The 22,272-nt window shown below is 40.5% G+C and overlaps 2 protein-coding genes across 4 annotated transcripts in view; one reads left to right on the forward strand and one right to left on the reverse strand.

The window, feature by feature from the left end:
- Positions 1 to 3,965: 3,965 nt before the first annotated feature.
- Positions 3,966 to 19,726, forward strand: GLDN (gliomedin). Its single transcript, XM_057369878.1, has 10 exons — positions 3,966 to 4,269; positions 8,010 to 8,061; positions 9,858 to 9,875; positions 10,404 to 10,511; positions 10,692 to 10,838; positions 11,480 to 11,605; positions 14,260 to 14,340; positions 14,424 to 14,549; positions 15,271 to 15,421; positions 18,359 to 19,726. The coding sequence occupies exons 1-10, from the start codon at positions 3,991 to 3,993 to the stop codon at positions 18,816 to 18,818; spliced, it is 1,548 nt and encodes a 515-aa protein (XP_057225861.1). The 5' UTR covers positions 3,966 to 3,990; the 3' UTR covers positions 18,819 to 19,726.
- A 245-nt stretch (positions 19,727 to 19,971) lies between these two features.
- The window catches only part of DMXL2 (Dmx like 2), a 44,968-nt gene continuing 42,667 nt past the window's right edge, over positions 19,972 to 22,272 (reverse strand). For 2 of the 3 annotated variants that reach the window (XM_057369877.1, XM_057369876.1), the window contains one exon: positions 19,972 to 21,687. In XM_057369877.1, the coding sequence (XP_057225860.1) occupies positions 21,478 to 21,687 (210 nt within the window). In that variant the 3' untranslated portion in view covers positions 19,972 to 21,477. The remainder of the gene's footprint in view (positions 21,688 to 22,272) is intronic. The other variant, XM_057369875.1, reaches the window with a different exon arrangement.

A 22,272-nucleotide genomic window follows, 5' to 3' on the forward strand; every position in this document is an offset into this window, starting at 1 on the left:
AAGGGCAGGTATCTGGATTTCTCCAGCTCTTCTCCTCATTTTCRGATTTCAGTGGTGGTACATAGATGTGAAAGAACTTTTAAGCCACTTAATATTTGTCATGTCTTTTTATCAGTTGCCTTTATTCCCATAGTTCAGATTATGAATGGCTGGTTGTAGCTGTGGTGTCTGAATTGTTCTTTTTCTTTGCTCCTTAAGTCATCTTTGTCTATGGTGCAGATTTGATTTTTTTACCTAATGTGTGTTGGAGGAATTCTGAGTAGTTTTCTGGGAAAATAGTCTTTAGCTGCCAGTGCCCTGATGATGCATCTCTAAGGCATCTTCCTCCAATTTATTGAGTGYTCATTCAAAGACAATGAGACATTCTGCTGATGCCATTGAATAGGACTCTTTGTGCTGCACYACTCACAGATATTTGTGGGTTTTATTTTGAACTTTAAATACCAGCTTGGCTTACCTAGTAGGAAACAGTTTTTCACTGAGTCTTAATTTRTGATTTATCTTAAGGCCGGATATTCCAAAGTAACATCTGGCATATACTTTTCTCTGAATAAATTTGTTTATTCTTGCAGCTCTGTAGTAAATAGGAATTTCCTGAAATCAGAAGCAATTTTAAGGTGTCTGTTGCTGAGTCTTTGAGGAGATTTGTATCTGTGCCTATTTCAGGTGCCACTGAAAAGTGCAGTACAAACTTTAATTGCAGCTTTTCCTCACCTCCTCCGATAKAAGATCATGGGAATTATAGTATTTTCTGTTTGTTTTTATCTTTTTCCAATAACGAGGTTTTTTTTCCTTGAGAAGCAAGCCAGTATCCACCATGCCATAATCTGTGTGGAATGTGTGTGCAGAAATGGAGTGGGTGGCAGCATTGTGGTGTGTGTCCCTGACAGAAGCCTGAATTAATTCTGTGGGGTGAGGTTGATCACACGGCTCAGTGTGGCCTGAATCACTAATCTGCTGTTGTGACTGACCTACAACTGCTGCAAAAACATTTCAAACCTACGTGCTCCAATTTTTCTGAACATGAGTATGTTAGGACCTAATATGAATTTCAAAATCAAGCCTCTCTTTTTGCACGTAGTCAGAAGCCTTTTAGTAYTTTAAAACGAAGCCTTTGCTATCGAAACAATGTTGATTTCAGTGCCAAACTAAAGTGCATCTGTGATTTGGATGGAGCAGCTCTACTTTGTAGGTTTGGAGAATATAGTAGCTCTGGAATTGTAAAATGAACGTGTTAAATTTGTCATATTTCTCAAGAAGAAGGGAGATTCAATATAATGTCATTTATCATGGGAGGTTATGAAAGCTTTAAAAGATYTTTTTTTCTCTTTAACTAGTTCAGGAAAAGAGATTACCTTCTTTCTACTAGCATTCATAGAGACCATAATCTGTCTAATCTTTTCATGGTGTGATCAGAGGCAATTTGTTTAACTGTCTCATAATCCTCAGTAATTTTGTCCATCTTCCAGCATGAGTTACCAGAGTGAAAACAATGTTCCAATCTCCATCGTGCTTTATCACTGGGACAGCTGTCAAAATAGATGACATTTCAGTAATAACAACTTCTACAAAGTGAAACATCAGTAGGAGCATTAGTTAAGTGTGACACCATCTAACACATTCTCAGCTTGAGAATAATCAAGTGGTATTTTTTAATATACACATAGTGAGTAATTTGGATACAAAAATACCTCTTGTGGTACAGCTATCTTTTATTTCCTAAAAATTTACTTCAACTTTGCAAAGCTGGAATTCTAAAAAGTGTAGAACATGGTGTTGCATTTACCGTTTGCACATCGATAGTTTTTTTCTAGTCCCAGTATTACCTGGACAGATTTCCGTGACCTTCACATGCCCTGTCAGTTTATGAGGCACAGTCGKGCTAGGACGTGCTTTAGAGACAGACTCTGAAATGCCAGGAAATTATTGAAGTGCTGCTTGCTGGCATTCTACCGAACTGAGAAAATGATGGCTAGAGGGAATAACAGTTTTCTCATGTGGGTTTAAATTGCTACTGAGCACATTTTTCTGTCTTTTTGGCAAGAAAATAAGAGTAAGGTTTCTAGAATTTACCAGCATCATTCCCAAGTCTCCATCCTGCTTTATCAATCACCAGTCTGCCATTGGGACCATCATGGAGAAAGAACAGAGGCATCGAGCATGGAGTGCATTGCAGCTGTATGGATGAACCAAAATCTCAGCTGTGTCACACAGGGACGGGAGATGCAGAAGGAGACACGGGAATGGYAGCAGAGGATGAGATGGAACATTGGAATGAGCTGCTGTTTGTATTGGATGGGGGAACACTCAGTAGAAACAGGGACAGGAATGCCCACATCCTGCCCCTGGGGTAGCCAACAGAACTTTCAGTGCAGTCTTGGGAACCTCTTTGTCACAAAATCCTGCTGCCAACTGATTCCCAGCTTCCAAAACCTGGGAAGTTTCTTGCCAGAGGTGCAGCAGTGTGTCCCAGCAAGCCAAGTGCTCACTCTGCCACGTTAACTGTGGTACAGGCAGGAGCCTGGCAAAGCATCCTGCTGCTCTGCCATCCAAGCAGGTTCTGGGCTGCAGCCTTGGACAAGATATCTATAGTGCTCAATGGCCATTTTTTTTTAATGAGCAGTGTTCAATTACTTTTTGATTTGAATGCAAAGAAAATCTTGCAAGATTAGGCAGATGGAGAAGCAAGAATGTTGTATTGCTTTTGTTATTCTCCAAATTGTAGCTCATAATTTATTATACTGTTTTTTTTTTTTTACTCAATCATTACTCTCTGAAATGGACAATAAAGATGAAGAATTGCTGTTTGTTATGCTGTAAGGTCTCTGGGGTGCAGTTCTATTTGTTCTGGAAAGAAAGTTTTGGTGTGATAAATTCTTACTCATTTTGTTATATCTGTGCATTATAAGCTAAACCTTTTAAGATATACTGTCTTCTGGGGATTWCTATGCAAGGTCTTATTTCCTTCTCCACTTTCTCTTTTACAAAATTAATTCCATAAGCAAAACTCAAATACGCACTTCTGCAAAAGCAAGTGTATTAAGTTCAAATTTGGTTTGACCTAATAGTTCATCCACCAATACACTGTGGTATTAGTATGAATTACAGGTCAATAGCATAGTTAGAACAGACACAAAATGTACGTGAGCGGTTGCAGAGAACTGTCACTTTGACARAGGATCAAAGCCCTCTCTTGTAGGAAAATTGACATTTGAAAGCTGGGAATTTCTTGAGGTCGATTTGAAGTAGAGTCAATGTAAGAAAGTGTAGGGCTTTGATTTGAAATGTCAGCTTTAAAAATAACTTTTTTGAAAAGAGTTCTGAGTTCAATAGCTTCCACATTCTTMATGAAGTCTTGGTATTTGGTCAGATTCTGCTATATTATTCCATAACAGTGAAATTCTGGATATTTCATTTTCTTATCTTGGCTAYGAATTACCTGCTAACAAAATTTGTTTTATTAAAGATATCCCATGTCACAGAAGGTTTAGCAGGAGCAATTTGGGAAAAGTCTGTGTTTGAACATTTAAAGCAACAGGTTAATTGTTATTAGTGAAGGACATATGATATCCTTAGGAGAGCTAAGTGATGGYATGAGCTGCAGGATCTGACACGGATCTGTGTGATGGCACCATCTATGCAGTCTCACTGCTGAACACGTGGGGAAATCCACGTTTGAAAGCACGCCTGGTTCCTGGCTGTCCCAGGAGTGTCTCTGGCAGTGACCGAGAGCAGCTCCCCGGTCCTGCCGGGCTTTGGGGGACGGTGCTCAGCCCGGGTGGAAGGGGTCGGCGATGACCCCCGTGCCCTGCCCTGCTCTCCCCCAGCCCTACCCTGCCTTCCCCGGCCCCGCCCTGCCCTGTCCATCCTAACCCTAACCCTGCCCTCCCCTCCCCGGGCCCTGCCCTCCCCCGGCCCTGCCCTGCCCTCCCCGGCCCCGGTGCTCGCTCCTCTCCGATAAAAGCTGGGCGGCACGGCGGGCTCCGGGCGATGGAGGCGGCGGTCGGGCGGGCGCTGCTGGCCGCCGTGGGGCTGCTGTCGGCCCTCAGCGCGGCGGGCACGCTGTTCCTGCTGGCGCAGTGGCGGGAGCTGGGCGCGGCGCTGCGGGAGCTGGAGGCGGCGGGGAACGGCTCCGTGAGGGGCCTGCCCGGGCCCGGGCCCGCGCCCGCCGCCCGCACCAAGCGCAGCCGCCGAGGGGAGCGAGCCCGCGGCACCGTCCGGGCCGACAGCGACGAGATGCTGATGATGCTGACCTACTCCATGGTGCCGGTACGGCCGCGCTCGGGCAGGGGCGGAGGAGCCGGGGCTTGTCCCGGGGGTGGGCTCTCCGTGTGCCGGTCCCGCCCGGCCGCCTCACCGGGAGCGCACAGCACCGGGCTGTGCCCATTGCCCGCTCGGTGAGCGCTGCCTGTCAGAGCTGCTGCACCGCACGGCTCTGGCATTAAACTTCACCCTTAAACCTCAGCGTCAAACTTCAGGAACGAGAGTTGCACAAACAAAAAGGAGCGAAGTTGTGGATTTGGTGAAACTCCCAAAATTTCGTTGCAATAACAAGCCTTCCAGTTCCCAAGGTTTCCTGTTTTTAACACCACTAACAACCCCCGTGTGTTTTCTGCTGTTCAGTATCTCAGCATAAGGCACTGGCAATCACTTTAGCTAACATCTCTTTGAAATTGATMATGCCCTTTTAAATTTAACTCTTATTAAGATGATACTTGATGGATCAGAACTGTATGTCCTTTTTCTGGCAAAACTGCATAGTTTTTTCCACATCAGTGAAAAGAGGATCTTGCTCAGTAGGAACTATGTCAGGTAGTTGAAAAATTACACARGTTGTATAGTTGAAAAAATTTGAATAGGTTGAAAAGCTTTTAAGTTTTGAGCTAGAAGAAAGGCAAGAAAAATATTACTGTTGAGGTAACCTTAGTGGAAATTGTCCTAGCAAGGATTGCGGGTCTGGGCTCACAAAAAGCAGGAAAATGTAACTTAGGCTCTTACTTATATATTAATACAGCTGGTTTTAGAAATTACTTACAGAAAATACCTCTTCAGTGAAGTTCTGATGATATTTTTTAAAATAACCTATTTCAATCTTCATTTTACAGTGATAACACCTCCATTAATTTTAAGGCTARTGAGATGGTTGAGCGCAGGTGTTCAAAGCATAGAGTTTTGATAATGACTTTGTTTGGAATATTTGTTTTTTTAGCTAGGCCCTTTAAGTCCTTGGGCTTTGGTCTTAGAATTGCAGTACAAGACTTCTGCAAAAAGTAAAAATCTGTAAAATCTCATGGTTTTGTACTCAAAACTGTCTTTTARATAACTTCTTTAACGAAGTCATCCCTGAGTTTGGCAGCTGCACTTTGTTTTGCACTATCTGACATGAACAGCTTCTTTGAGTCCAAGGGATCCACAAAATGAAATTATTGGAGAAATGATTGATCCTGACAGGGCTTGACCACTGTCAATGCCATTTRCTGCTGGGTGCTCAGACTGGAATTAGCTGCAGTTGGGTGTCAGAATAATTTTGACAGTGGCCATTGAATGTGCTGCTCTGCTGTCCATGAGTTTGGATTACAGGAACTTTACTGCCCTCTCCCAAGAGCCCTGAGCACATGGTGTGGATTTTAACAGCGTGTGGCCAGACTGTGCACTTGTGCCTCTAAATGTCCACTGGGGTTGCTGCTCTGGGTGATAAGCTTCCTTTAAATTTATGTATCCTGCAGGGAATTGTTCGGAGGGTTTGATGCTTTTTTGTCCTTACAAAACTCCCATCAAACATTTTGAATTCTGGCTGCTGCTCAGAAGAGTGTGCAACTGTGTGCAGAATGACTCGCTCAAGGGGAAAAAGCCCTTAGAAAATATTCAAGCACCCCCTCCTCCCACTCCTGCATTTCTGTATTGTGAATTTAACTCCCACTAACGTAATTTGAAGACTTGGCTACTTTTGTAGTGTGAGACAAGGTTCCTTAGAGTTGGTGGGCTTTGGAATGACACTCCAGCCTTGCTGGATGTGTGCCCTGAGTGGAGGTTTGGCCTGAGCAGGTTCCCTCTGCCAGGGGAGGCTTTTGTGGAGCTGGCACTGCAGGGACCAGTGTCCCACTGTTGTGGGACAGTGTTTATGAATCTTTGAAATAACCATAGGCATCAAAAATCATATGTTGGCTTTGATAACATGARTATATTTTTTGTTCAGGGCCTGTTGTTTATGTGTTTATGTATACATGTATTTTTTTGGTAAGAGAGTAAAAAGGAAATTGGCAAATCTGCTGCTGTAGAAAGACTGATGGGAGGGTAACAGGCCAGGAAGGTTCAAAGTATGGTTTAAGTGCAAGAARTGGTGGCTTATGGTGGCTACCAACTATCTGAGTAGTTGTTTCATAGTTTTACCACCATTTCTCCATGAGAAAACCAAGCTTTTAGCATTTAAATAAGGTGTTTTTTATCTGTAGCTTTTTTTTTTTAGTGATGCTGCTGGCTCTGAATGGTCTGCTCATCTTTCATAGCTGAGCTGTAGGTTCTGCCACAGGCTATTTGTACTTCTTCAGTGCCATGTTATTTAATTGTCACCTGAGTTGCATTGATTGATAAAATTAGTGCTGCTGAGATAATTGGAGGGCCCCAAACCAAGTTGCAATCACTTCAACAACCTCGGCAGAACYATTAACTTGAAATGCAGTTAGAATTAGAGCACATGTGGACAATGTGTGTTTTACAAATTTAGGGTGGGAGCCAAGTGTTTTTGAGGAGTTTGAGGGGGAAGAGAACAAGCATATTCTGATATTCAAAACCCATTAACACTTCCCAGCTAATTTAAATTGAGTCTAAAATTTTCAGTGTAAGAGCTGTTCTGGTACAGTTTGAGTTTGGAATCAATACATTCTCAGTATGTATCAGACAGAACAGGAACTCATTGTCAAATATGGTTTGGTTTTGCAGCAAAAGAACACTTGCCATCAAACTAATTGTTCTCTATTTGAGGCTGYTAATTTTGGCAGCTGAAAGTAATGATGCATTAATTTAAAAAATAATGATTGACAGCAGCAAATAACCTTGCAGGATTAAACTCCAGTCTGCCTTTCAGATTGCCTTGTGCTTGTTTGTTCTGTCTTTTGGGATTAGTGCATTCCATTAATTGTAAATAGAGTAATTGTTCAAAGGTGAATACAACTCTGAGTAAATGGCTCATAAATCGTCACTGTACAGCCCTGAAATRGTGACCATTTATTTTGTGGCTGTAAACATTAGACTTTCCCATAGAGAGTTGAGGGACTTCCAGAGTTCATGGTCGTAATATTTTTATTTCTGCTGTTTGTTTTGATRAGTTGCAAAATATTTTAGAGTTGACTGTCATTATGCAGGACATGGAATAGAATGTTTGCCCAGCCAAGAATTGTGTCTTTTGTAAAGACCACTCCTCTGTWGATACATTTTAGTCTACTCTAGATTAGAAGATTTTTGTCTTCCAGCTTGGTTTGGTAAAGTCTTGTCTTTTTGCTTGAATAAATTTGAGTGGATGAAGGTCCATTTCAAATTTGCAGATCTTGGTTATTCAAACATAAGAAATTGCCTCCTTGGAACTTAGGCCATCTTTCTCCCTGGATATGCTACATTAGAAAAGTTTCCATCACTTAATGGAAGTATAAAATAAAATTGAATGTAAGTTTTACTGGCTGATGTTGGATTTTAATACCTTCCACTGATAGAGCCCATGCATGGACAACCACATGTGTTACAGTAATGTGTGAAATTTAATGACTAGGTGATGGATGGAGTTTTCTGCTCAATATTTTATTCATATTGAGGTCTGTCGAACAGATTCCTGTGAGAGAAAGAATGCATGAAGTGATGAATGATGTCACAGTGTTAAAGTAATTCTAAATAGCTTATTCTAACAARCACAGAGGGCCAGTTGTATCTTTGTTTTTGGAATTATTTCTATAGGTAAAGTGAACCAAATCCTTTCACGTAATACATTGTTTTCAACTTTACTTTCTTTGCAATATTAGGTCCGAGTGATGGTGGATTTGTGTAACAGCACGAAAGGGATATGCTTGACAGGTATGTTTGTGGCCTTAAACACTGCATTTACATCACGTCCAGGAACACAGAAACATGATGTTTTCAAAGAACATGAGGTCAATAACTGTGTCCAAAAACTATGCCATTTATCAGAGTTAAAAATCAATATGAATAGGTGCCACTTTGGGACTTATCTGTACCCTCTTAATGGAAATGCTGGAATTTCAGAAGCATGGAGCTCTACTTGGAGCCATTTCATTTTCATGCAATTTTCATAAACAACTCTTTCAGACTTGCATGTTTAAGATACTAGTTGATATTTAGTCATGGTGTTTTTGTGTATGTCACACTTCAGGCCCCACGTGGGAGGGACATGCAGGGTGTAAATGCTTGTTCCCATCRTTACAACTGCAGCAGGACTTTGTGAACAGCTTGCTTTCCTCAGCTGCATTGCTCCATGGATGCAGGATGTCTCACTTGTCACCAGTGGGGATCTGGAGCTGCTGAGGGACAAGAGAAGTATAAAAGGTTTTATGGGGTTTGGTGAGGAGTGGCAGGGAGCAGCCAATTGAAGAGCTGTGGTGCAGCTTTGAGGTCGCTCACAGAACAAGCTGAGTTCCTCTTGGAAATGAGAAGATTGGAAAGATGACAGTTTTTWTGAGTTAAAGAAAATGCCTCGCTTGCTGTCTGGCTTGAATTTTCATATGGAAATAGGGGTCATTTGCCTCAACTGATTGAACAGAAATGAGAATTACCACTGTACACACAGATGTTAAACACTCCTGAAGCTGTAGATCAGTTCTGATTTCAGCAGTGGCTGTACCACAATCTCCATTTGCTTCTTTGGGCTTCAGACTTGTGAATTCTGCACTTTGTGCCTTCTGCACCTTTTTCTTTCCTAACACCATTAAATGAGTGGCTTTCTCTGCTCTCAGTGACATTTGTTGCTTTTCAAGCACCTTTTAATGCATCTTATGCTTGTACAAGGAGCCTCAGTTTATGGGATGAGGAAGTAATTGAATTCACTAATGRATGTAATTTAGTGTGGAAGAAGTGGCCATTTACTGGAAAACTGGCAAAAAGATGTTAACCGATGATCCTGCCTGTATGAATTAAAAATGATAATTCCTGTAAYGGTATTTTAGAATAGTTTTCACTTTACTCATAATGTTTTGTAGTTAATGCTGAAAATTGTCATCTTTAGGAAAATCTAGTAATTGCTGTTTTTTCTCTTGTAGAGAGTTTGGTTGAAACAAGGCAGTACTTAGGCTGGATAAAAATGTTCACAGAGCTGATCTGGTTCTTTATTTTCGACTATCACCTTTGTATTCTAGTGGTTTTCCTTTCTTTCTTTTTTTTTTAACGTGTATTGGGGATCACAAATGATAAATCACAAATTGTGGCATTCATCAGTATTGTAAAGCTATTATTCTTCTACTAGAACATGTTTTTGGAGAACACTTGCATAAAGGAGCTGTAATGATTGTGAGGTGTCTTGCACCCATGGCTTTGTGAAGGCACCAAAGACCCCGACAGTGGGATTTGTCAAACCAGACGTTGTTGTCAAACCTTTATTAATTGAAATTTGAAAATGGCCAAATGTGTACATATGTAAATGTGTTGAAGGATACTGTCCTGAGTTACTGTTAATGCTCAGATAGTTGTTTGTTGTATAAAGCAGTTAAACAGATAAATGTTCATTTTGAAATTTGAGAGGTTTTCTTCCCTTTTTACTATTCTGATCTAGTGCTAATCAGTTCRATTTGTTTGAATTGCTTTGTTTTCRAATCTCACMATTTCTTCTTTCATGTGTTTTTTTTTCTCTCTTTTTATAGGCCCCCCAGGYCCCCCAGGTAAGATACTCGGACAACTGCAGTAACATTTTGGGCTAATTGAAACAGTTTCTGGTACAAAATATTGAAATACAGAAATCTATCTTTCACAAAATGGTGTTCCTTTGCTAATTAGATTAAGGGAGGGTTGAATGACTTCYTGCCTTTATAAAGCTTGTATTTAAGTCAGCTCATGCCCCTTCTGGGAGGGGGGAGGTTTTGGACATTTTAATTTTCTTGTAGAGGGAACAGGACATTTGATCAAAACTAAATTGTTTAAGCAGCATTAAGGTGAAGAGAGGAGTCTATATATTAAGCCCCCAAGGAAATGGATATTATAATTTAACATTAAAACCATKTTTAAAAAACATATTGGTTATTGATTATCCCCTCCCACCTCCCACCTCTMTCATAGCTTTTCCTCCTTTCTTATTTAATTCTGTCTCAGTTCTCACTCAGGTGGTTGCAAGGCTAGATTMTAAATGGTTATTTGTTTTCTTTCTGTGCTGCTTAACCTGTGGGTCTTTCTGTGCTGCTTGGTTTGGGCAGGGCCTCCTGGACGGGATGGACTGCCTGGCTACAATGGATCAGATGGAGTCCCAGGCATCCCAGGACAAAAGGGAGAGCCAGGAATAAATGGAAAAAGAGGAAAAATAGGTACAGTTTCTCTTCATAGGTTACAATGCTGCTTTGAAATCCAAATGAAGTACAGCTACCCAGCTAAATATAGGTAAAAATAACAACCTAGAGTGAATATGGTTTGTGGTAAAAATATGTATTAATTGGTGCTTAATACTTGAGCAGGGTTCATGATACTGAAGTGCTTTTTATTTCCAGGTGTGCCAGGACCAAAGGGTGATCCAGGACAGAAAGGAGAACCAGGAGAAATGGGTTTACCTGGCAAGGATGGTATGCCAGGAGGAAAAGGTGCAAGAGGAGCCAAGGGAGAAAAGGGGGATGCAAACAATGATGTGATATTAGAAGGTATGGAGAAGCGATTTTGGGGAGTTCTCTTGGACAGTGTACTTGACATGTAGAGATTTGCACCACTTCTGTGGAGTGAATGTGATCTGCAGGGGCAGGACCAGCCTGGATAAATGAGGTCTGGATACATAGCGCAGTCTGAGGATTGCTGTGCCCAGGAGATTGCTCTCTTTGCAAGGCTTCACAAAAACTTTTCTGCTTGGCCTTTAGGTTGAGGTGTATGTGAATTTCACCCTTTCCAAAATGCTTTTGTACCATTGAACTCCTCCTGCTCTTAATTTCAGTGTAGTTTTATTTTTCTGCTAGAGAATGAGGATTATRTGAAGCAGCCAAATACAAGCTGTGTAAAATTACAGCAGTGTAGCGTCTGAAACTGAGGTCTCAAAATACAGAAAGTAAAAGGCAGCTCTGTAATCTGTAATCCAGACAGATAAAATGCATTCATGTCCTACTCCATGAAGTTCTGAGTGGTTCCCCTTCTCACAAACAGCATTTCAGTGAGTTTATTGCACTGTATTTSTGTTGTCAGAAACCTTTACAGAGAGAGGCTGTTGTGTGGATGTCCTGGGACACGTACAGTTCTCTGCAGGTCCCCTGCTGCCTGGGCAGGGCTGTGTCCTGACACTGTGATTTGTATGCAGGTGCAAAAGGTGAGCCTGGACCACCTGGGCCCCCTGGACCTCCGGGACCCCCGGGGCCTCCAGGCAAACGTAAAGGTAAAGCCAAAGCACAGCTTGAGGAGAGCATCTACAGCAGCACATGCACAGGTCAGTGCTTTCCTGGGTTCTTTTCCCTGTTATGAACAGGTTTAAGATTAAACCACTACTTCAAGGCTCACAAAACAGTAAGCAAGAGTGTAACTTAGTTGGCATCAGTAAAACTGCACAGGCCTAAAGCTGAACATGTGCTTAGGTGTTTTGCTAAAACATAATTTGAATAAAGCAGCAGGTAACCCWCAGTGCAATATCAGTCTTTTAATTGTGTTTTGCTAATGCTCAGGCAAAGTATTTACAAGTGGTGTTTTCTGTTAGATGGGATAAATTAAAAAAGTAAGAGAAACTCAGTTGAAATTTTTGGTTTTTAAATGCTGAATTTTTCATTTTACTTGTGAATACAACACCCTGATTCTGGATATTGAAGTGTCAGAGCCCAGAGAGCCTCCTTACAATGGAGAGAGCTGGAGCAGAAATCTCATCCTGTTTGCAGTTCAGAAATGCATGGACTGTTGTATGAGATAATTGGGCCATTTGCTCAGGTGGCCTCTTTTCAAGTGTTGAAGCCAGCTGAATTGCTTTGGGGGATAAGCTATGTGGTAGATTTCTGATGGATTTTAAATCACAGTGTAAAAATGGGAGTTACACTCAAATAACTGCAAAGATGAGATCTTCCTCAATGACCTTTTATGCTTTATGACTCAGCAAACCATGAGATCTTATTACCAAAATTCAATGAATGATCCAGCTTATGTAACTAAATATTAATCTCTCTTTCAAGGAAAGAGAATACATATGCTGATTTACAACTGTAATTAATTTATTGCATAAGAATATAAGACTGGCTTTTTCAAATTAAATTTTGCATCAACTAAAACTTCATTTCTTCAACTGAAGAGAATAATTAGTTGGAAGCTCAAGTGTATTTTTTCTCCATGGTACTGTTAGAGAATTCTGAAAAAAAACCCCATCTCTGCTCCATCCTCCCCACCTTCCCCCAACAGACCAAATGAATAGTTTTAATGACTTGTAAACTCCTTTAGCTCTCAACCAGAATATTTTATGATAGGAATCAGTCGGATATTTATCTTGTTTTCTGATGGAAAGAAAGTAGTGAAAATTTCCCATAAGGATGTCTGATTGAAAACTGTCTTTTTAATTTTAATTGCTTTCTAATTCGTGCAGCTGAAGGTATTGCAGATATTCTCAAATGCAAATAGTGCACTCAGCTTTGCCACAAACATTGATCTGGCCCCTGACTGTCCTATAGCTTAGATAAACTACTGTACAGGGAACTGCTCCTTCACTCAACTGCATCTATCAGAGTCAGCCCAAGAAAATTAATTTGTGCATTGCAATTTATAATTTCTGCTGAGGGATTTTTCTTYTTGAAATATTCTGGCAATATGTTGGAATCAGAAGCTGGATGGGGATCTTGAGGGATTGGTAAATTCTAGCTGAAGGCATTCAGCTCACCATTGTTGGGTGGACTGTTTGTGTCTTACTTGGAGATACACTGTGATCACTTGCAAACTATCAATGTCAGCTCAGCAAACACCCGAGATAATGGATGGGAGAAATACACTTTGTTCTGGCTCCATCTTGGAGTAATTTTCTTCTGCATGAACAAAGGGAGGATAGGACCTAAAGGAGAAAACAACAATGCAGTGTAATCTGTCCTTTCTTTCCTGAATGTCATGATACCCTTCCAGCATTACTTTATGGTTATTTCCTATTTTCACTATCTTTCTCACTTGAACTTCATCACAGACCTGTAAATCCAAGAAATATATTAGAAGGCAACAATGAAAATGCTTGTCTAAAAAATTTGCAGCATGTGTGTTAAGCAGTGTGAAATGCTGGAAATGAAAATTAAGAATGGAAAATAAGGCTACAATGAAATCAGAAAAAAACTCAGCAAAGAGCTGAGAACTGTTCATGTGTTTATTCATTCTAAGCAAACTGAAATCTGCCATATTGTTTTAAGGGCAGAAGAGATACCTGGCTTCACAGAAAAGCGTCCGTAAATAATTTAATTCAGGCATTGTTTTAACAATGAATGCTRAGAGAAAATCCAACCCATTGCTTCTTAAATAGTTGCTGGATGGGGAAAAAATGTTTCCAGGTGTTTGATTCTAATGTGAACCATTGTAGGTGTGTAAGCAAYAGAATGTGTCATTTCCCATATACATCATCCTGCTTTAGGGGCATGAATGTCAGCAGCATGCATCATGTGCTCAGTGTGTGTGTTAGTGATTTATTGCTGTTATTTATTTCTATAACCCCTCTCTGCCCGTGTGTGGGGGTTTGGGCATGAAGCATTTCAGTTTAGCAACCAATAAAAYACTTTTGTTGTTACTGCTAATCCAGCCATTTGSCAGCTACCTCAGCTGTCTGAAGTTWTCTCMTCAAAGGGGCGACTCTCTCTTCCTAAGTGGCTACTAGAAATTCACAGTTTAGGGACTAAATCTGCTGATTTAATTAGTTACTTCTCAAAGTTGTCTGTCAGCCTGAACACTTCATTTCCTTGGCAGAAGTGAGAGCAAGTCTTATCTCATTTTTTGACCAGACAAACCTAAGCATTTTTTTCCCAGGTGAAGCAAAATCCCAGTTTTCATCCCTTTGTTTTAGTGGAGTCACTGATGTGCCCATCTATCATGTCAAACAGGGTAAAACCTGTCACTTTTCTCTTTCTGCCTCCACTCCAGGTGAGACATGTGCTGTACCAAATGATGATACCCTGGCTGGAAAAACTGAAGAGAGAACCCCCGGTCCTTCAAAAAARCCTGGTAATCTTCTACAAAGCATGACTTCAGTGCTCCTTTCTCTCTTAGAGTCACAGATCATGGACATGTGCTTTTCCCCCCCCTAGAATGTGTCATAACATCTGTGGGAAGTCCTGTTCACTTTGTCAGTGTACAGCAAACGTTTGGAACKTGGATGCGGGAACCTGCAAACATAAGTGATGAAAGGATTTGGCTCACCATGCATTTTTCAGGTATTTTTAGTTGTAGCCAATGATCAAAATTTTGTGACATTGCTTCCTTAATCCCTTCAAACTAAATTCATAACTGTGATGAGTTTTTACCCACATTTTTTCAGAATATTTTCCATATTACCTGTATAATACTTGACTACACATATGGTTGTAGGCATCTGTAGTATATTTGCACCTTTTCAGAGTCAACATCAGATTTTGAAAAGAGCTTGATGTTTTTGTTTTGTTTTTTTTTTTTAAACAAATCCAAGTTTAAATGTCTATTTTTCATGGCTCTTTCTCCTTTTCTTTCAACAGTTTCTGTTTCCTATGATTTACTTCCCTACATTATAGCTTGGAGTTTTGCCTTTTCATTTTGCTAGGCATGAAAATGAGTCACATGCTGCAAAAGTACATTTAGAGCAGGAAAATGTCCAGGACCAAAGTGGAAAAAGGAAATATTTCTGCATACACATCCACTGTGTTCAGAATGAGGGCCCATTAGGTGTGTGGGAAGCAGGCTCTTGATCATCTCCTCTATAAATTTTKCTTGTATGTCTCTGGACTTTTTTCACATTCCAGCAAACTGAATCACTATTGAAAAAGCAAACACAATTGTCTGTCAGATGGTTGATTGAGGTGGATTTTCAATGGAGATTGAACTTTACAATAGATATTTTAAAAATAGATGAACCAAATGAGAATCTTTTTTTTTTTTTTGCATGTTTTCCCCTTTGTTTAGGAAACTATATAAAGGAATATGAAAATTCCAATGCCTTGCTGAATGACAGCTACAGGATCATCAACATCACAGGATTTTTCTACGGATGTGGTCATGCAATACAAAACAATCATCTCTACTATCAGAAGGGAGGAACCAATGTCATTCTGAAGTAAGTCAAAGATAGTTGGCCCCAAGCCAGGGGTTGTGGAAGGAGGGGCGATGGGTTAGAGTGCCAGAGGGGAACCTCAGGAAAGCAGACAATTCTCCTTGTAGCACTTTGTGTCTCTTTTTGGTCCTACTTAGATAGGAAGAATGGTTCAGTGTACTTTCCAGAACAGAATAACTAATTCTTTCCAATCTGTAGGTGCAATACAAGCCACCAGCCTCCATTTGTGTCTGGGAGGATGGAAATTGGGACAGTGCCCAGGAGCTCTTCTGTGCTGTGACTGCTCCTGAGGCATTGTCCAGCTCTATTTCAGGGTTCACCTGTGCAGGTCCCACAGGGCAAAGGGGCGCCAGGAGGAACGAGATGCCATGGGCAGAGAGGACAACAGATTTCCCTCTTGGCTGTCCTGGGATCCAGCATGTTCTGCTGCTGTGAGCATGCTTCAACTTGGGTTGTTTGCTGTGTTCTTAATCCATTCTCATTTCTTTCCTGTGATTAAGGAATTTTGGGTATCATAAAAAAGGATTAGATTTAGAAGAATAAGCTGTGCATCTACCTGCATCTGAGTCAGTAGAGGTTGAGCTGCAGTGTGGGAAGCACGGCTGGGTGGTTTTGTGACTGTGGCCCACTCGTGAAAGGTGGCTTTACAGAGTCCTTGCTGTGCTCTGCTCTGGCTGGCACAGGGGGATGGACTGAGGCACCTKCTGGGGACAGGGTGACCCAGAGAACTGCACATTTCCCTGGGGAGGAGTGGCTCCAGGGTTTGATTTCTTCATAATAAGAATTTTCTGCTTACTTTCCCGATATATCTCCCTGAACCGGAAGTGGGAATCTCATCTCATTTCAGTTTCCACTGGGGACAGACAGACAATACAAATCAACCCCAAAATCTCACCTTGTGGGAAGAGCCAAAGACAGTCCAAGGTCAAGTGAAAGATTGTGTGTGCTTTCAAGTTCTTACATGACTCTGATGTCTGAGCCAAGAACATTTACTATACTTTGATGTCTGTTCCTAAGCAGGTGTGAGTGCCTTCCTATATTCATGTGGATGCCAAGGAATGTCAGCAAGCTGCAAGGATTCTATAATATTTATGCTGCCAAGCACAAGCTCACTTTTTGGCAGCCTCCTTTAAATACCTTTAGGCTTTTTCTCTGGTGGTCTGTAAAAGACCATCACTGCCTAAGCAATGCACAGTGATAGGGCAGAGGTTCCTCACCTTAGCTTGGATACTGTTGATTGGAAAAAGCCTTCAAGTACAGATGAACACAAACTATTTGTGGAATTTTCAAATCCTCTCAAGGAGCTGCTGAGAAATGTGCTGAGAAATGTTTCATAACATGCTTTACTATCTCCATTTTTTTTTTATTGACTTCGTTGATATTAGTGATCAGAAAAGTGTTTGTAGCTTGAGTTCTGGTAGTTGGTGAAACAATTATACTATATCTTGTCATTTACCCCAGATGTCAGAAGATTAAAGTATTTTGAAACCATTTGGAGTTCCAGGGGAGGCTGGCTGTAGTTGTCTGGGAGAGCCCAAGACAACCTGGGAATTAAACCTCACTTTTTTACTCCCTTCAGGTTTTTCACATAAAACAGGAAAAGACAGGGTGTTGCAGAATTCGTGCATTTCTAATAAATCTTGAGATGCTTTCTATCTTGTTAGCTCTTTATAGAAAAGAATCCTGAAGAAAATCTGCATTTCTGAGCAGCTAGTCCTGTTAAGGGCTGTCCTTATACCCCTTGCATGAGGTTATTTACAGATGTGAAGCAATTAATAGATTAACAGTGTTGACACACATAGTCCTCAAATCTTCTCCACTCTTTAACYATTTTTTTTATTACACATACATGCTGCTGGAATATGGAGTTGCTGCAGATGTGGGTTGTACAGAAGCTGAGGGGAATAATCTRAGCTGGTTATTCCTGATTAAGGATGATTTTTCCAATATAAACTATCAATGCCACTTAAAAAGAAAAATTMTTCTTCCAGCATAGTATGTTCCTGGATCTGAAATGTTCCTATGATTAAGCCTGTCTCTTCAGAAAAATTACTTGTAAGTGTAGCAGACTTCTGTATTGAGTAGCATTTTTCCTTCCTCTATTTGAAGAATGGAGTCAGACACTGAAACAGGCTGCTTTGCAGAGGGCATTATTTAAAAAGATAGAGCCACGCTCTCCCTGCCTTTGCTGAAGCATTGTCTTATTGGGTGATTAAATTCTGACTGCAGTTGTATCTCGAGAGGAGCTGATTACCCTCCCAAACCAGGAGATGAACACGATTTAGCTGCTCGCTGCTCCTGCCCTCAGATTATCAACCTATTAAGGAATTTCAAGGAATAAAAACAATTTTATACATCARAGATGGAAGTGTTCAGGCTGTCCCATTGAGGCCAGCATAAGGTCACAATTTTGGCTCTGCAAAAGTGGAATTTTTATTCCTTTGATGTCTACTTGAGAAAATCTCTGCRTTATCTGAACTGTTTTCAGAAGAGGAACTCTTAAGACTGGGTGAACCTGCCCAGAATTCATGCTGCTTTGGTCAATCACATTTTTTCCCTTTAGTTCCCACCTAGTCAAAACCAAACTTTTGTACAGATTCCATTCCCAAGTTTCGATCTTCACCTGGTACCCASTTCTTTTTCATACCCATTCCTTTTAGTTGCTTCTTTCATCCTAGTGATAATAAAGCTCATAGACTAAATAAAATGAAACCTACCAAAGCCAAGTCCATGCTCTTGTGCACCTTTCAGATTGGTTATCACTTTGGAATTTTCTYCTGGTGTTTTGGAAGGTTCTTTGAGATCTTGATCTTAAAAGACATCAGAATAGTCCTTGAACAAGTATTTTCAACACCACATTTATCAGTGATTTACCCACACCGTGTGTGTGGCAATGRGCTTTGACCACCCGTGTTGAGTCCTTGCTGTATCTCATTTCAGACTCGGGCTCGATAAAGCCTCTCTGGGCACCCTGCTCATCAACAATGCCTTACACCATGGCCGGAACTACCTCTTCTCTAACTCCAAGACGTATTTCAACATCGCGGTGGACGAGAAGGGTCTTTGGATCATTTAYGCCTCAAGCACTGACGAGAATATAATGGTAGCACACGTTGATGAGGAAACGTTTTCAGTCCTTCGGCACATCAACACCACCTATCCTAAGTCCAAGGCTGGTAATGCATTCATWGCTTGTGGCATTCTGTATGTCACTGACACTAAGGACATGACAGTAAGTTTTGCTTTTGATTTGCTGAAAGGGAAGCCGATTGATGCAAGGTTTGAGTTACGTTCTTCGCAGTCTGTTCTTGCTATGCTTTCGTACAGTCTGCGAGACAAGAATTTGTACACATGGGAGAATGGGAGCTTGATGGTATACCCTGTACATTTTGGCAGATGAATATTTTCACATGCCATCTTTGACTCAAGGGTCTGTTTAAAGCTCTATGACTTACACATGGGGGTCTCTTCACTTGATGTAATTTTCGCTGATGGTGGTTTGTGTGTAAAAAAGGGAGATCAGGTGCCTTTGTATAAATACACTTCAGCTACACAGGCCCCCCTCCTCTTCTTAAAAAAATCACTATTATTGCTGGCACACAACCAACTTGGTCTTGGTTTTCCCCTGTTATTCAGCTGATAACTGTATGTAATGTACATTAATTATTCCATGGTCATTTGTTCAGCAGAGATTTTTTTGTACATTTCATTTACAATCATCTCTGGAATCATCTTCTAGTCACTGATGGTCTAACAAACATCTAAATAACTTTTGTGTACAAATACCTTTGTCACTTTCACTTAAGTCAGAGACTGTCCATTCATATTCAAATTTTTGAGATCTACAGGTGAGAAATCATGGTAACTTTCTGATTTTAATTTTGTTCTGGTATTTCAGATTTCTGAATTTAACATTGGAACAAAAATCTCTACCCTTGTTTTATGTACCTAGATTCAAAATCATGCTTTTAGAAAACCCCTATCTGAATTTCCAAGCTGCCTGTGCATATTGCTAAAGTTCATGGATCGCACCCAAATATTTAGAAGCAAAGTGTTATTTGAATCCTGAACTGCACTGAGCTGTTTAATACCTATGTGTGCCTGCAAAACCTTGTCTAGCAAATGTGCTGGAAGAATTCCTCTGCTGCAGCTAAGCTCCAGTGTGTAATCCAGGGCTGGCTGGGCTCTTCTCAGGATACTTGCTGTTACCACTAAAGCCTTCAATGCTAAGGAGAGAGATGCAGAAGGGAGCAAAGAATCATAATTAACAATTTCCACTAGTATATACATCAAAACTTACACACTAACACTTCTATACCTGTATAAAGAGTGTGACACTTCACACTCCAGAGCTACAATTCTGTGGGCTGCTTTTGACTTTTGTGGGGAGTGCGGGGTTTTTGGTTGGTAGTTTTTTTCATGTTTGTTTGATTGTTTTAAAAAYTGAATTGTGTTCTAATAAAGTAAACTTTTTCAGCTAAAATGCCCCCAAAGTCAGCAATATACTTGAGCAAACACAGTTCAAGTCAGATGTAACTGTTTCTAGAACAGGGAAAACTTCTGCCTTACATTGTTGAAGCACTTGGATCAACCTCTTGGAGAAGAAAGGCCAGGAAATTCTGCCTCTTTTCTCTGCTTCTTGCAGCTGTGGAACTGAATTCTGTTAACCTTGTACTTTTCTAGAACAGCTGACAATAATGTAAACAACTAATCTTTTTTATTTCAGCACAGTCTGAGGTCAGGAAGTATCCAGTCAATCTACTTGAGATTTAGATAAATCTGCTTAAATATAAGGAAGAGTTCAGAATTGGCTGTTCCATGAAATAAAAGTAATTTATTTAACTTACAAAGGGAAAACTAAACAGTGACATTTACTCTTTCTTCTTTTCATACTTCTCCTACTTCACAGGCTGCAATTTAAAATCACCTTTGGAGAAAGGTGCTTTTTATTCTAGTATATCTTACAATACAGCACAGACATCAAAATTTTCATTGGAGGAGTAAGACAGTTTGTTAACATTTAAATACACAGACATCCATTCCAGTCCTTGAAGAACACGTTTTTTGTTTACAACAGAAAAATACATCTGACAACAGTAGCTAGTTATATTACAAGCAAACAATATTGAACTCTGCATAGTTTATACAATATACTCTGGTAATAGTTTAATTACCAGTTTTATCCACTATTTACTAGCTGGCCACATAAAGCCTGACATTCATCTGAAATGTGGCATTATATGTTCCATTGGTATTCTCTTAACAGCTTCATTTAATGAAGTATTTTCTGGGCAAATGATTTTCAAAACTAAAAGCTGACTAGAAAGATGGATGTCTTCACTACAAACATTTAGTGYTTACAATACATTCCTAAAGTAAAGGCAGGTGTCAAATAGAAAACATAGCTCAGAAAGAAAGGAAAGTAGTGTGCAAATTAAAACCCATTGTGTTGATGTGCAAGATTACAGTATCAACTGTGCAATAATACTAACTGGGATAAAAATCTCAGCATAAAATGATACATCTCTCACAGTACGTCCTTGATTGCACATGTTCCACGGCGTTTGCATCCATTACACTTTCTGCGGAAATCAAATACACTGAGTACCCTTAATTAAAACTAAACTATTTTACAATGAGAAGTTGTATACATGCTTCATTTAGTGGGAAAAACTGGAATAAAAGTAATCAGAATCACGTCAGAAATGCTTACTGACCTGTAGAGCCACAGTGCTTGTTARGTGACTGACAACTGTCAGAATCTTTACAACACTACCAAATGCAGTTTGTGGGTTACTGAGCAATAACCCCCCATGACCAACAATACTGGGTTCAATTCCTTGCTTTTACCATCCAGTACATGCATTTCCACCCCAGTGATCCTTATAGGCCTATTCAAAATATACCTGTAGTAAAAGCATTGGTTTTCTCCCCATAATACTTAATGCTGCAGTAACTGCTTTGAAAGGAAACACAATGTTTTCTTTCCACAGTGCAGATCACTGTGTTTTTAGCTACTTAAAGGGACATTATAGAAACCAGGATTAGCTCACAGAACGCTACAGAATGTCAAAAATGCCTGAAGGTACATTGAAAGCATTGGGAAGAACCCTCATTTTCAGTGTCCCGTCTGCTCCACAGGAGAAGATACGATTGCCTTGCACAGTCTCAATCTGGGTGACACCAGCACCAATATTTCTGAAGAGGGATTGCTTAGCATGTTCATTTTTAAATGAATGAATTAAATTGTAGCCAGTCAGTCTCCACACCTGTATGAAAAGAATGACAAATGACAAAAGAAATGACTGTTAGAGGATTTGTGTTTCCTCCCTCAATGTTTCAGATTCCTGGCTGTTCTAAACCCTAATCAGCAAAGATAAAGGATATTTTTTGCTGCCCCATTGCAACAACTACAAGTCCAAGAGTCTTGAGAGGCTCCTGATGCAGTGTAAGGCTGCCTTACTGTGGACCAGCTGGTTACTGGGCAGGGTGAAGCTTCCCTGTGTTACCTGATCAGAATCCTCCTCCCAGCTGCCCCCAGTRAAAGCTGCAGAAATGGACAGGCTGCATTTTCATCCAAGATGACTACTGTCAGCTTTCCAGCAGCTGGAAATGCTTTCCTGCTAAGGAAGCTGCAGAGAGTAAGCTGCACAATTAATAAACATGCAGAGTGGTAGGAAGCACAGCTGCCCGTTTTATCCTAAAACAGGAGCCTCACCAAGGCCAGGCCATGAAAGCCCCTGTTAARCAATCCTCCAGCTAAACGAAAGAAAGTGTATTTGCCTTCTCTTTATCATTTTCTACTTCCTTCCTTTAGTATTCAGGTAAAAAGCCCCTTAAAACAGGCACTATAT

The sequence above is a fragment of the Malurus melanocephalus genome, unplaced genomic scaffold (genome assembly GCF_030028575.1).
Source record: "Malurus melanocephalus ecotype Western Australia unplaced genomic scaffold, MMel_1.1 scaffold_116, whole genome shotgun sequence".
In the NCBI taxonomy this organism is placed as follows: Eukaryota; Metazoa; Chordata; class Aves; order Passeriformes; family Maluridae; genus Malurus; species Malurus melanocephalus.